General features: G+C 51.9%; 1 protein-coding gene across 2 annotated transcripts in view; it reads right to left on the minus strand.

Annotated features, from left to right (window-relative positions):
* Nucleotides 1-16,385, minus strand: part of LOC116953879 (uncharacterized) — a 68,984-nt gene that overhangs the window by 18,347 nt on the left and 34,252 nt on the right. For both annotated transcript variants that reach the window (XM_076051976.1, XM_032974166.2), the window contains exons 6-14: nt 11,483-11,566; nt 11,171-11,308; nt 10,597-10,796; nt 6,602-6,683; nt 4,287-4,445; nt 3,516-3,662; nt 2,654-2,795; nt 1,091-1,203; nt 228-488 (exon numbers count right to left, since the gene is read on the minus strand). In XM_076051976.1, coding sequence (XP_075908091.1) covers nt 228-488; nt 1,091-1,203; nt 2,654-2,795; nt 3,516-3,662; nt 4,287-4,445; nt 6,602-6,683; nt 10,597-10,796; nt 11,171-11,308; nt 11,483-11,566 — 1,326 coding nt within the window. The remainder of the gene's footprint in view (nt 1-227; nt 489-1,090; nt 1,204-2,653; nt 2,796-3,515; nt 3,663-4,286; nt 4,446-6,601; nt 6,684-10,596; nt 10,797-11,170; nt 11,309-11,482; nt 11,567-16,385) is intronic.

The following is a 16,385-nucleotide window of genomic DNA, read 5'->3' on the forward strand; positions in this document are numbered from 1 at the left end:
TCAATGATGATGACGTTGATGACGACGACGACGCCAATGACGTCAATGATGATGGCGTTGATGACGACGACGACGCCAATGACGTCAATGATGATGGCGTTGATGACGACGACGACAAAGACGAGATGACTACAATGACGACAATGATGCCGATGGCGTCAACGATGACGACGACGACGACGCTGACGACGGCGACGACGGCAACCGCGAGGTGCCAACGTGCCCACCTGCGCGCAGCCCTGCCCGCGGCTCAGCCGTGCGTTCTCGGCGGCGAGCCGCTCGTTCTCGCGCTCCAGCTCCTCCAACTTCTCGTCCAGGATGGAGAAGGAGGGGGCAGCTCTGCGGGCGGCCATGCCGTCGCCGCCGCCGCCGTCGCCGCCACCATCGTAGCCGTTGTGCCACCCCGCCACGCCGGCCGCCTCCTCTCCAGCGCCGTGAAGCGTCGGCACCAACCGCTGCCTCTGCGCTTCTTCCTGAGCCTTCTGCAGCTGCGGTTGTTCAACGAAGCCAGGGTGGTCTAGGTTAGGGGTCAGAGTCCCATCTCGAAGGGACGGCTGAAATGCATTGTTTCTGGCCATTGTGTACGCGTGTATGCACGTTGAGTTTCTTTCGCGCCGTACGTAGCCAACCGTGCTAATCGGAGGCGACGTTGACGTCAACGACGGGCAATGCGCTTGGCAAAGGAGACTTGGGCACGCGTTTTTGTTCCGCTAAAAACACTGAGAAAATTTAAATCCGTCAACGCGAGAATCATTGCTAATGTTAAATGCGGCAGGCCACGATTAAGAGTTGCGGCCACAAATGTCGTAAGTGAGAACGTGATCGTAAGTCAAAGCCAATGGGAAGGGGGGGGGGGGCGGGGGGGGTTTGTCCTCTGCAGGTTGTAACCCTCAACCACGAACAGAGCTGATGCCAAGAGGAAAAAAACGTCACTGCCCCCGCTGCAACCAACCAACGGCCTTGCCAGGAACACGACCCTCTTGGATCGCGGGGGGCGGTGCACCCAACGCTCACCGTCGCGCCGCGGAAAAGACGGGGCGGGAGAGGGCGGGGGGGGGGAAGGTAAAAAAAAAATGGGCTCCCCACTCACTTGCGCGCTCAGCTCCTGCACGGAGCGGTGCAGGGCCAGGTTCTCACGCTCCACGCGCAGCAGCTGCCGCGAGGCCGACTCGTTCACCTCCACGCTCAGCGAGCTCGGCGTGGCTGCACGCGCACGCGCACCCACAGGCAGACACGCTCAAGTGTAGGATATCCAAAGCACATCCACACGTATATATAGGTATGCTATTAGCAGTAGCACTGCTGACATGCTGGGTTCTAAGCCAGATGTGGAAGAGAGCTTTATAGCTCATCGGATTCCTCCAGTCTAAATAAATATCCTGATTCTGATGCATAGCTGACTTTGCATTAGACACAAGCCGTACTACTCGTGGCGCGGCATCGCGTCACTGAGCACGGCATTGATGCCGCAGCCACACCACGGTGACCTTTGACACGAACAAAACGATTCCTCGCTCGGCCGTGGTAAACTGGGCTGGCTTTGCACCTTACAAGCGGCCAAGTAGAGTCGAAACTCCAGGCACCGGGTTCATAGCGAGGTGCGCTAAGCGCCGTGCCACCGCTGCGTCCGTCCGTATCTATTTAAAAACCATAAATACTTTTTATTTTAACAAGGAAATGGCCCACTGAGCTATGTAGCTCTTTTTAAGAAGCGACCTGGCTATCACAAATGATAGCTCAACGAAGTGGGCTTATCGCGCGGAAATGTATAGCGGCCAAATACTCTAAACGCGTGATGTCGATTCTAAATGTGAAGGGGAAAAACCGGAGGACCCGGAGAAAAATCCACGCAACAATGGGGAGAACGCGCAGGCTCCAAATATACCGGCGTCAGGGTTGGGATCGAACCCACGACCTCCTGTATACCAGGCAAGGTAGCTAACATCTCACCACGACAACGCCCCCCACACAAATAATGAGGCATGACAATGCGGCTCACGAACCTTAATCAAGGACTCCGATGCAGCGAGTTCTTTTAGCGGATGGGTAAACTGCAGCTCTGCACGTGGCACGGTAAATGATTGTAAAAGTCATTACCACTGGCATTTGTAATCACTAATTTGCTGAGCCATTTACAACTGCTTTTGCGCGTGGCCTTGAACCAACTCCAGCAAATACTTCAACTGCGCTTGCGGTACGCTTGCCAGCTGCCAAATAAAGGTTTCTCAATCACCGTTTAAGTTTGTCCATGATTATTGGCTTCATTCGCCTCTATCTGTAACACTGGCTGAATAATAAAATACAAAGTCCAAGTGATTTCCTGTTCAAGTGAGCATCGAGTCGGCAGTCAACACCTGTTAACAGCCCTGAGTCAGCGGTGGACATCCCACAACGCTATGGTATTTGGGTGCGTCCATCCATAGACAAAAACACTGTCGACTTCCCCGCAATACGGTACTCGATTTTATCGACCCTGGAGAGATGATGGGCCGAGTCAATTATCCCACTGCGAGCCACTCGCTCCTCCCGTCGAGCCGCACGGTGAAACTGTTTTATGAAACGTGCTGTCGCTCGCCCACTTGCCACAGCCACAAAAACGTTCCCGTACCCCTCTGCTATAAACGGTCAGTGGGGGGGGGGGGGGGGGGCGTACAGGTGAGGCCGCTGGCGTGAGTCAGCCGTTCCAGCTCGGCCCCGAGGTGCGCAGTCTCGTCGAGACTCCGGCGCTGGGCCGACTCGAGCGCCAGGTGGTCCTGCGTCAGCTCCTCCAGCCGGTGCTGCTCCTCCTCGCGCTCCTGTAGGACAGAGACAAAGATCCCCCCCAAGGTGGCCTTCACGAGAGTGTTGGGGCAAGCGGTGATTAGCGAGCGCCTGTGAAGGCCGGGACGGGTGGTCAGCAGCACGCCCGCCTGTCTGCCTTTGTCTCCCCCAGTGCTGATGTTCACGCACCGCAGCGTCGGGGAGGCCCAGGGCCAGAATAGTACACAAGTGCTGTACTAGATTTAAAGCTTTCGTGACTGCAAGGATCCATACTCTTTGGTTCTATTCGGTAAAGTCACCTACGTGACTTTACCGAATAGAACCAAAGAGTAAGTGCTGTACTGTAGCTGGACATGCTGAAGAACTGGTGAGAGTTGTCACGATCCTGGAATTCAAACTCTCTTCTCTTGTGAACAAGTCTGGGAATGACTTGAATGACCCTCGCAAACACCTCGACAGCCAAAAAAATGTCTCCCTTGAAGAGATACATTTCATCCTCATGGGCTGATATGATCATATGTACGATAATCACATGCATTACATGTATATCAATACAGCAAAGACAGACTGTTGGGGAAATTGCTGTCAGCGAGCACCTATGAAGGCCGGCACGGCACACGAAGGGGGTGGGTGGGTGGCCAGCACCACGCACGACCGCCTTTGTCTCCCCAGTGGCGATGTTTTTACACGCCACACCAGCTGCTCACTCGAGCCGATGTATCAATACAGCACGCACGCACGCACGCACGCGTTACCGTCTCCATGTGGAGCAGACGCGCGCTCAGAGCTGCGTTGTCACGCTCCAACTCGTGCTGGCGAACCGCAAGCGCCTTCCCCGCCTCCACCTTCTCCTCCAGCAGTGCCTTGGCCTCCAGCAGAAGAGCGTTGTCCTCCCGCAGTTCCTGCGACGAGCAACCAAGTGAGGGGCGGAAACATTACCAAGTGAATTGGGGGGGGGGGTCAGAGCGCTGAGCTGGCACGTCTGAGAAGCCGGGATCCAGGGAACCAGGTCGGCCGCATTCGAAGAAAATTGGTTCCGAAGTGTAGCGGAGTTGATGGTCTCACTCAGCCCGTTCGCAGTTTCATTTCCAAGCGATGATGAACATTTTTCCCCGAGTCTCTGGCCCCGTGGATCCCGATGCAGTTGCATTGTGCCTGCACGCAACTCGATAGCCAGGCTGCCTGGCTTCTGAGATCCGATTAAGTTGGGCGCATTCAGGGGTGACTTGGTCGTAGGCGGAGCACGCAAGTTTTCGCCGCCACTCGTGATCCAAGTTTGGCCACGTTTTGAGAAGGAAAGAAAGAAAGGAAAATAAATTGCCTCGAGCTTCCGCCGTTGCGCGCCACACCGCCTGCAGCAGAGCGCGGCAATGGAAGCTTCGAGAAGGGAATCGCTCGACACGCGGCCCAACCGACAAAGATCACACTTGGATTGGCTCTTAGGCTACCAAAGAAGTCATTATTAACAACGACCGAGCCGACAAACGAATGCGTGGATGAGCGAGCGAGCGAACGAGAGAGCCAACCTCGACCCGGCTCTTGTAGAAGTCGGCGTCGCGTAGCCGTTCCCGGAGTCGCGCCACCTCCCCGTACAGCCGCTCGGCTCGCTCGGCACGCTCGTGCGCCGCATCCAACTCATCGCGGTACGCACGCGCCGAGCATGCCTCCGACACGAGCTGAGAGTTCTGTGGAGCGCCCACGCACAACAGCAACAGCCACAGCTTGTCACCATGTGGCAATGACATCACTACAGCGCTTATCGCGCCAGTCTAAGAGCACTTTGAGGCCACGTGCAGCGGTGTCAAAGGCTCTCGTTGCTGATTGGACACCACCAAAACAGGCGCAGGTGCCATGGGTGGACTGACTCAGATGACTGGCAGTTGGCCCAAAGTCAAAGATCCCCCGCATAGCCTGAACGGACTGTAGGGGCAAGTGCTGTTAGCGAACACCTGTGAAGGCCGACACGGCACATGAGGGGGATGGGTGGCCAGCACAACGCCCGGCCACCTTTGTCTCTCCAGTGGCGATGGTAACACATCGTGCCAGGTACTCATTTGAGGCTGAATCGACCTAGGCGAGGCCCAGGACCGGTTCCGATAATCGTCACCGGTGTTGGCCGTGAGCGGGAATCGAACTCATGGTCGCCGGGTTTGTAGTGCAGCGTAGCGCTAACCGCGACACCACCGGCTCCCTCAGTTGGCCCACACACGCACACACACAAACACACACAAACGCACACAAACACACACAAACACACACAAACACACACAAACACACAAACGCACACAAACACGCACAAACACGCACACACACAAACACACACAAACACACACAAACACACACAAACACACACAAACACACACAAACACACACAAACACACACAAACACACACACACAAACACACAAACGCACACACACACAAACACACACACGCAAACACACACACGCACACAAACACACACAAACACACAAGCACACACACACACAAACACACACACAAGCACACACACACACAAACACACACAAACACACACACAAACACACACAAACACACACAAACACACACACACACAAACACACACAAACACACACACACACAAACACACACAAACACACACACACACAAACACACACAAACACACACACAAACAAACACACACAAACACACACACAAACACACGCACACACACAAACACGCACAAACACGCACAAACAAACACACACAAACACACACACACACACGCGCGCACGCACTCACACGCACACACACACAAACACACGCACACACACAAACACGCACACACACACAAACACACACACACACAAACACACACACACACAAACACACACACACAAACACGCACAAACAAACACACACAAACACACACACACACACAAACACACGCACACAAACACACACACGCACACAAACAAACACACACACACACAAACACACACACACACACGCACACACGCACTCACACGCCTGACCATCGGCAGCCGTCGCCGAGTTTACGAGAGGTCAGGGGGTGACGTCTCCTAAATCCTCGAGTTTATGTCCGCGGAGTAACGGCGAGGGAACACTTTGCCGATTTTGGCGCATTGCTCATCCTTTGTGCTTTCTTCTCAGTATTGCGTTTCAAGCGGTGTGGCGACAAAGATGATTTAATTCATCACAACGACATGCCGCGGTACAGCAGATTGCACAAAGGGATTCGCGATTCAGAGGCCGCCGCCGGTTCGATTCGAACTCCTGGCACCGGTAGTTGAAAACAACGGAGACAAGTGAATGAAATCCACCCCTCGTTTGTCCACCGAAAAGTATAAACCGGTACACCGCAGTTAGTCGATCAGCGGATAGTGGGGCAAAAAATATGGGTACATCCACCTCTTCCAAGTTGTCTGGCCGGTGTGGAAGAGCAGGCCAAATTCATCGTCTGGAGGAGGGCTATGTAGTGCATCCTCTAGTGGAGGGCCTTCCGCCAGCGGTAATGTGAGCAAGCAATTACAGGCCCGCACCTTCATCAACCACCCTTACCTTTTACACGAGGTATAAAACTTTACACGAAACTTGACGTTTGCTATTTTAAGATGCGCTGCATTATATTATCGAGCATGGCATCGAGGCCGTAGCCACGCCACGGGTGACCTTGACGTTGTTACAAGCGATCCCAAGCTTGGCCGTCACAAAAACTGGGTTGCCTTTGTGCAGCGCACAAGGGAGATTTGGCCTCGAGCTGGGTGGCAAATTATACCGTGTAGAGCTCACAATCAATCTCGTGGAGGGAGGGAGGGAGGGAGGGACCGCAAGTGACCCGGCGTGCCCATGGACTCACTAACCTCGTGGCGGAGTCGCTGAACCTCGGAGTGCAGCCGCTGCACATCTTGCTTCACGTCGGTGAGCTCCTCTTTCTTCTCATCCCTGCGCGTGGGGTGTGGGGATGGGTGGCAAGGGGTAACCGTCACGTGTCACTCATGGGTTTTACCATTACGACAGGCGTGGAGAAACCGAAAAGGGAGCCTTCAGCCCGCGGGCCAGACACGGTCCACTGCATAATTTCAAATGGCCCACGTGCTGAATAGCAATCTACAGTGAAACCTTTTTTTTCACTGCATATATAATCAGCGCATGATCGAAGATGACAAAGCACACAAGTAAAGCACAATTATGGATGACTGGCGTTTGTTGTCGTTCCAGCACACCCCCCCCGGTTAGCACGGTTGGCCACGTAAGGTGCTGAAGAAGTTCAACACGCGTACAGTACGCTACGCTTTTTTCTACTGCTCATTACACCTTGGCATGGCGGCTGTAACATCCAGGCTAAAACCCCCGCTTAGTTTGCGAGATCTGCTGACAGCGTCCCCATCTCATGGTATTTTGGTCATCGGTGAACTGCTATTTTACAATCAAATAGAAAAACCATGACAGGGGTGGAACACGTCCTATTCGCAATGAAGTGGAGAGCGATACCTAAAAATATGCCCAAGACGCGTCTGGCGAAGGCTTGTTAACCGTAATGGAAGGCGGAACGGTAGTGCTAAAATAACGGACATTAATAAACTTATATTTGCGCGACATCTATATGTAACCAATGTGAACGGGCAGAGTGGAGATCCTGTTGCCAAAGGCAGCCGCAACAAATTAAAACCGGCGAAATGAAGGTCAAATATAAAACGACATTTGCGACTGCGGAGGTCGGAGTTGCTCTCCCGCGGTGTTTTCGGGGCTGTACCGCTCCGCACGATGCCCGCATGCTTTAGGCAACTGAACGTTCCTGCAGAAGCTCTCAGCATGCGGAGCGAAAACGTCGGACGTGGCGCCAAACATCGCGCGGTACAGCACGAAAACACGCCGGAGAGTGTGTACAGCACAACTGCGGAATCCCGCTTGGCGGCCATAACCATCTTCGCCATGGCACCACAACTACAGCCTCCTCGAGGTCACACGCCTTTTCGTATAACAGCAGCGTGTGTTTGATAAGTGGGGCGGTGACAAGGCCCAGGGGTTCACGGTTCGAATCCTGCAGCCGCCCCGATTAATACTGCGGGTGTAATAACCGTAATGGTCCACGCCGTCTTGCTTATGATGCATGCGTGTTGAACTTCTTGAACTCCTTTTGCACCGTGCATAGCCAACCGTGCGGTGGATGTCCATACAAAGATTCCGTGACGTCATTTGCAAGAGTAGGCCGGCCCCATGATCAATCGGGATGATACACAACGGTGGGCGATTGCCTCCTTAACTGCGGGGAAAACAAACAAAAAAAACTTGGCAGGACCCTGGTGGAGAAAAGAGAGAGTCACGTGACTCGGCGAGGCTTTGCCGGGTAAAAACAGGCGTTCACAATAAATAACAAAGATAAAGAACCCCAATGACATGGGCAAGCCGTCTCTGCACAGGGCAGCAGCATCTCTGATGCCGGGCCACACTCCACGACAAAAACCCAGGACAAAATTATACACGATGGCATCGCTGGCCTGGAGGACAGGACGATTACGAGTCGCATCTCCCCCACGTGTCTCCATGGTGACAGAGGGCCAAAGGGACAGAGATAATTGACTTAGAGCCGAAAAAAAACAACCTCGAGCAGATTCGGGGAAGGGAGGGGGGTTCAATTTATTGCCAACAATCATCAGGGGATTCATTATATTCCTGCACCTGGGTACACCTCTCGCTTCGGCTGAACATCTGGCTGTCACCTGATGAAGCTGGTTGTAATTACTGGCGAAGCATCATACTCGGTTTGTGAATGTTGTGGCTTGGCTCTACAACACACAACCGGTGTGCTGTACTAGTATACTACACTATACACTACGCTACTATACAATACACTACGATACAATACGCTACTATACACTACACTACTATACAATACACTACTATACACTACACTAATATACACTGCACTACTATACACTACACTAATATACACTACACAACTATACACTACACTATACACTACACTATACATTAGTGCTGTACTAGTGACAAATTGGCCACGTTCTGTTTACGTAACAACCCTTACTAGTTGGCTGTATCGGGTGGTGGCGGGTTTTAACGACACAACATTTATATATTTACACGATCTAACCCAAAAAAACTCTATTATGGATAACTAAAAACTATCTATTTTTTTTATTTTACCAAGATAAGTCCCCACTGAGCTATATATAAGCTCTTTTATCACAAATGATAGCCAGGTCACTTAATTATATGCCTATCACTCATTCCCTGTTCATTCAAACCATTCATCATCATTTACTGTCATCAATGTCGCTTTCGCCAAATTCACGCGTCACAGATTTTCCGCCATTGCTTCCTCTCATCCATTTCATTCACCTCATCTCCACCATTACATCCATGTGCTGTACCGTTGTTCATTTTTTGTAAACTGCCTCGGTTTAGGGGCTATGCAAATTCCGCTAAGATAAGACAAGATAGCTCAATGAAGCGGCTCATCATGTGGACAGTTATAGCAGCCAAATGCTCTTAAACGCGCGATGTTGATTCCAAATGTGGAGGAAACTGGAACACCCGGAGAAAAATCCACGCCACCACGGGGAGAGAGACACGCACACTCCAAATATACAACAGGAGTCAGGGTTGGGATCGAACCCACGACCTCCTGTATACCTGGCAAGGTAGTTAACATCTCAACATCAAACCCACGACCTCCTGTATACCTAGCGAGGTAGTTAACATCTCAACATCTAACCCACGACCTCCTGTATACCTGGCAAGGTAGTTAACATCTCAACATCTAACCCACGACCTCCTGTATACCTTTTCGAGGTAGTTAACATCTCAACATCTAACCCACGACCTTCTGTATACCTGGCAAGGTAGTTAACATCTCAACATCAAACCCACGACCTCCTGTATACCTGGCAAGGTAGTTAACATCTCAACATCAAACCCACGACCTCCTGTATACCTTTTCGAGGTAATTAACATCTCAACATCAAACCCACCACCTCCTGTATACCTGGTGAGGTAGTTAACATCTCAACATCTAACCAACGACCTCCTGTATACCTAGCGAGGTAGTTAACATCTCAGCATCAAACCCACGACCTCCTGTATACCTGGCGAGGTAGTTAACATCTCAACATCAAACCCACGACCTCCTGTATACCTAGCGAGGTAGTTAACATCTCAACATCTAACCCACGACCTCCTGTATACCTGGCGAGGTAGTTAACATCTCAACATCAAACCCACGACCTCCTGTATACATGGCGAGGTAGTTAACATCTCAACATCAAACCCACGACCTCCTGTATACCTGGCGAGGTAGTTAACATCTCAACATCAAACCCACGACCTCCTGTATACCTGGCGAGGTAGTTAACATCTCAACATCAAACCCACGACCTCCTGTACAACTGGCAAGGTAGTTAACATCTCAACATCAAACCCACGACCTCCTGTATACCTGGCGAGGTAATTAACATCTTCTAGCCACCGTGGCCCTCCACTGTGGGTGGCATTGTAAAAAAGAATCCAGCGATCCGGACCGTACTCACGGGGGGATATTAAGCCCTGCCAATCTAATTGTGGGTGGTGGATGTTGAGGGTCGAGTGCGTGCGCGACTATAAATAACAGGATGTGAGGATTTTAAATAACAGGAGGTGAATAGTATTTGTCCAAGAGCACGACTGCCGGAGGGAGATGCAGCGACGAAATCAGCTATTGCACAGGTTGCCCTGGAGGATCATTACATCGCAGGAGAGCGCGAGAGAAGGCGGCGGTTGGCAGCGGATTTTGCCCATGGCCGATGTTGACGACGAGGACGACGACGACAATAGGGGCGTTTAAGATTAATGTGCTCACAACTCCTGCTGCGCCCGCCTCAGCTTGACGTTGCTCTCCGCGGGACTCGCGGCGGCCTTGTCGGCGGGGCTGTCGAGCTTGTCCCAGTGGTTCGCGACGGAGCCCGGCGGATCCGCAGCCACCCCGTTGCCAACCAACGCCGCGGGAGGCTCTGGCGCGGCACGGAGACGCTCCAACTCCAGCGTCAGATCCACAACCGTCTACCGGGAGCGAGCGAGGGAGTGGGGAAGAAGCGATGGTGCAACCGTGCGACAAGACGTATGCGCGTGGTGCGTGGACGCTATCGTGTGGACCGGTCGGCGCGCTCGGCTTTGCCCGTTCGGTGCACAACCGCGGTTGGTCGATGTGCAGGTCGTGCACAGTGGGGGGGGGGGGGGGGGGTGCTCCCACTGTTTTTCCAAGACGTGCGGCCAGCGTGGGAGAATAAAACCAAGGAAGCTTCTGAGAGAGGCTCTCCAGAGACACCTTCGAGCGAAGGGCACTTCCGCCTGCCTGCTACGGTTTTTAAAACACGGCGCATCGAAGAGTTTTCTCATCCACACCCCGCCCCCCCCCCCCCCCGACCCCATCTCACCTGGGAAAACGAGTCTCGCTCCTCCACGACGTCCCGCAAGCGATTGGCCAGGCTGCTGTGATTCGGCAGATCGGGGCTTTCTGCAGCATTGGAATCTGCCCAGTGCAGATCAAGGACATTCTCAGGGTTGTGAGTGACCTGCGTAGAGGTGGGAGATGAGAGCGACACGCAGTGACGTCGTGGATTCGTGCACGCACACGTGTGTGGTTTTTTATCTCCCCCCCACGCACATCTCCAATTAATACGGTGGGCGACGTATGATGCGACAGAACAGAGGGGGAAACGCGCAAAGTTTAAACGTCAAACTCTTACCTCCTTGATATGGTTAACGATTGCCGCCTGGGTCTCCAGGTCCAGCTGAGTTATTTTTTCAATGAATGCCTCCTTGTTCTCGCACTGCGGTGGACACAATGACACTACGGTGGACACAATGACACTGTGGTGGACACAATGACACTGTGGTGGACACAATGACACTATGGTGGACACAATGACACTGTGGTGGACACAATGACACTGTGGTGGACACAATGACACTATGGTGGACACAATGACACTGTGGTGGACACAATGACACTGTGGTGGACACAATGACACTGTGGTGGACACAATGACACTGTGGTGGACACAATGACACTGCGGTGGACACAATGACACTGCGGTGGACACAATGACACTATGGTGGACACAATGACACTACGGTGGACACAATGACGCTGCGGTGGACACAATGACACTATGGTGGACACAATGACACTATGGTGGACACAATGACACTATGGTGGACACAATGACACTGTGGTGGACACAATGACACTGCGGTGGACACAATGACACTGCGGTGGACACAATGACACTATGGTGGACACAATGACACAGTGGTGGACACAATGACACTGGTGGACACAATGACACTATGGTGGACACAATGACACTATGGTGGACACAATGACACTGCGGTGGACACAATGACAGTGGTGGACACAATGACACTGCGGTGGACACAATGACACAGTGGTGGACACAATGACACTATGGTGGACACAATGACAGTGGTGGACACAATGACACTATGGTGGACACAATGACAGTGGTGGACACAATGACAGTGGTGGACACAATGACAGTGGTGGACACAATGACACTACGGTGGACACAATGACAGTGGTGGACACAATGACACTATGGTGGACACAATGACAGTGGTGGACACAATGACAGTGGTGGACACAATGACACTTCGGTGGATACAATGACAGTGGTGGACACAATGACACTATGGTGGACACAATGACACTGCGGTGGACACAATGACACTGCGGTGGACACAATGACACTGCAGTGGACACAATGACAGTGGTGGACACAATGACACTGCGGTGGACACAATGACAGTGGTGGACACAATGACACTGCAGTGGACACAATGACACTGTGGTGGACACAATGACAGTGGTGGACACAATGACACTGCGGTGGACACAATGACACAGTGGTGGACACAATGACACTGCGGTGGACACAATGACACTGCGGTGGACACAATGACACTGCGGTGGACACAATGACACTATGGTGGACACAATGACAGTGGTGGACACAATGACAGTGGTGGACACAATGACACAGTGGTGGACACAATGACACTATGGTGGACACAATGACACTACAGTGGACACAATGACACTACGGTGGACACAATGACACTATGGTGGACACAATGACAGTGGTGGACACAATGAGAGTGGTGGACACAATGACACAGTGGTGGATACAATGACAGTGGTGGACACAATGAGACTGCGGTGGACACAATGACACTATGGTGGACACAATGACAGTGGTGGACACAATGACAGTGGTGGACACAATGACAGTGTGGTGGACACAATGACACTGCGGTGGACACAATGACACAGTGGTGGACACAATGACACTATGGTGGACACAATGACACTACAGTGGACACAATGACAGTGGTGGACACAATGACACTGTGGTGGACACAATGACACTACGGTGGACACAATGACAGTGGTGGACACAATCACACTACGGTGGACACAATGACACTGGTGGACACAATCACACTACGGTGGACACAATGACACTGCGGTGGACACAATGACACTGTGGTGGACACAATGACACTGTGGTGGACACAATGACAGTGGTGGACACAATGACACTGTGGTGGACACAACGACAGTGGTGGACACAATGACACTACGGTGGACACAATGACACTGCGGTGGACACAATGACACTGCGGTGGACACAATGACAGTGGTGGACACAATGACACTACGGTGGACACAATGACACCGCGGTGGACACAATGACACTACGGTGGACACAATGACACTGTGGTGGACACAATGACAGTGGTGGACACAATGACACTACGGTGGACACAATGACACAGTGGTGGACACAATGACACTATGGTGGAAACAACGACAGTGGTGGACACAATGACACTACGGTGGACACAATGACACTACGGTGGACACAATGACAGTGGTGGACACAATGACATTGTGGTGGACACAATGACAGTGGTGGACACAATGACACACTGGTGGACACAATGACACTGCGGTGGACACAATGACACTGCGGTGGACACAATGACACTGCGGTGGACACAATGACACAGTGGTGGACACAATGACAGTGGTGGACACAATGACACTGCGGTGGACACAATGACACTACGGTGGACACAATGACACTACGGTGGACACAATGACACTACGGGGGACACAATGACACTACGGTGGACACAATGACACTACGGTGGACACAATGACACTACGGTGGACACAATGACAGTGGTGGACACAATGACACTGTGGTGGACACAATGACACAGTGGTGGACACAATGACACTATGGTGGACACAATGACACAGTGGTGGACACAATGACACTACGGTGGACACAATGACAGTGGTGGACACAATGACAGTGGTGGACACAATGACACTATGGTGGACACAATGACACTACGGTGGACACAATGACAGTGGTGGACACAATGACACTGTGGTGGACACAATGACAGTGGTGGACACAATGACACTATGGTGGACACAATGACACTGCGGTGGACACAATGACAGTGGTGGACACAATGACACTGGTGGACACAATGACAGTGGTGGACACAATGACACTGCGGTGGACACAATGACACTGCGGTGGACACAATGACAGTGGTGGACACAATGACACTATGGTGGACACAATGACAGTGGTGGACACAATGACACTGCGGTGGACACAATGACAGTGGTGGACACAATGACACTACGGTGGACACAATGACAGTGGTGGACACAATGACTGTGGTCGACACAATGACACTATGGTGGACACAATGACACTGCGGTGGACACAATGACACTGTGGTGGACACAATGACACTATGGTGGACACAATGACACTGCGGTGGACACAATGACACTGCGGTGGACACAATGACACTATGGTGGACACAATGACACTGCGGTGGACACAATGACACTATGGTGGACACAATGACACTGCGGTGGACACAATGACACAGTGGTGGACACAATGACACTACGGTGGACACAATGACACAGTGGTGGACACAATGACACAGTGGTGGACACAATGACACTATGGTGGACACAATGACACTATGGTGGACACAATGACACTATGGTGGACACAATGACAGTGGTGGACACAATGACACTGGTGGACACAATGACACTGTGGTGGACACAATGACACTGGTGGACACAATGACAGTGGTGGACACAATGACACTATGGTGGACACAATGACACTATGGTGGACACAATGACAGTGGTGGACACAATGACACTATGGTGGACACAATGACACTACGGTGGACACAATGACAGTGGTGGACACAATGACACTGGTGGACACAATGACACTGTGGTGGACACAATGACACTGGTGGACACAATGACAGTGGTGGACACAATGACACTATGGTGGACACAATGACACTATGGTGGACACAATGACAGTGGTGGACACAATGACAGTGGTGGACACAATGACACTGTGGTGGACACAATGACACTGTGGTGGACACAATGACACTGTGGTGGACACAATGACAGTGGTGGACACAATGACAGTGGTGGACACAATGACACTACGGTGGACACAATGACAGTGGTGGACACAATGACAGTGGCGGACACAATGACACTATGGTGGACACAATGACACTATGGTGGACACAATGACAGTGGTGGACACAATGACACTGTGGTGGACACAATGACACTACGGTGGACACAATGACAGTGGTGGACACAATGACAGTGGTGGACACAATGACACTGTGGTGGACACAATGACACTGTGGTGGACACAATGACACTGTGGTGGACACAATGACACTATGGTGGACACAATGACACTATGGTGGACACAATGACACTATGGTGGACACAATGACACTATGGTGGACACAATGACAGTGGTGGACACAATGACACTGCGGTGGACACATTGACAGTGGTGGACACAATGACAGTGGTGGACACAATGACACAGTGGTGGACACAATGACACTACGGTGGACACAATGACACTATGGTGGACACAATGACACAGTGGTGGACACAATGACACAGTGGTGGACACAATGACACTAGTGGACACAATGACACTATGGTGGACACAATGACAGTGGTGGACACAATGACACTGCGGTGGACACAATGACAGTGGTGGACACAATGACACTGTGGTGGACACAATGACACTAGTGGACACAATGACACTATGGTGGACACAATGACAGTGGTGGACACAATGACACTATGGTGGACACAATGACAGTGGTGGACACAATGACACTACGGTGGACACAATGCCACTGCGGTGGACACAATGACACTATGGTGGACACAATGACACTATGGTGGACACAATGACACTGTGGTGGACACAATGACAGTGGTGGACACAATGACACTATGGTGGACACAATGACACTACGGTGGACACAATGATAGTGGTGGACACAATGACAGTGGTGGACACAATGACACTACGGTGGACACAATGACAGTGGTGGACACAATGACAGTGGTGGACACAATGACAGTGGTGGACACAATGACACTACGGTGGACACAATGACACTGCGGTGGACACAATCACACTACGGTGGACACAATGACAGTGGTGGACACAA

Source organism: Petromyzon marinus, chromosome 53 (genome assembly GCF_048934315.1).
Source record: "Petromyzon marinus isolate PM22_M1 ecotype Great Lakes invasive population chromosome 53, UKy_Petmar_22M1.pri1.0, whole genome shotgun sequence".
Lineage (NCBI taxonomy): Eukaryota > Metazoa > Chordata > Hyperoartia > Petromyzontiformes > Petromyzontidae > Petromyzon > Petromyzon marinus.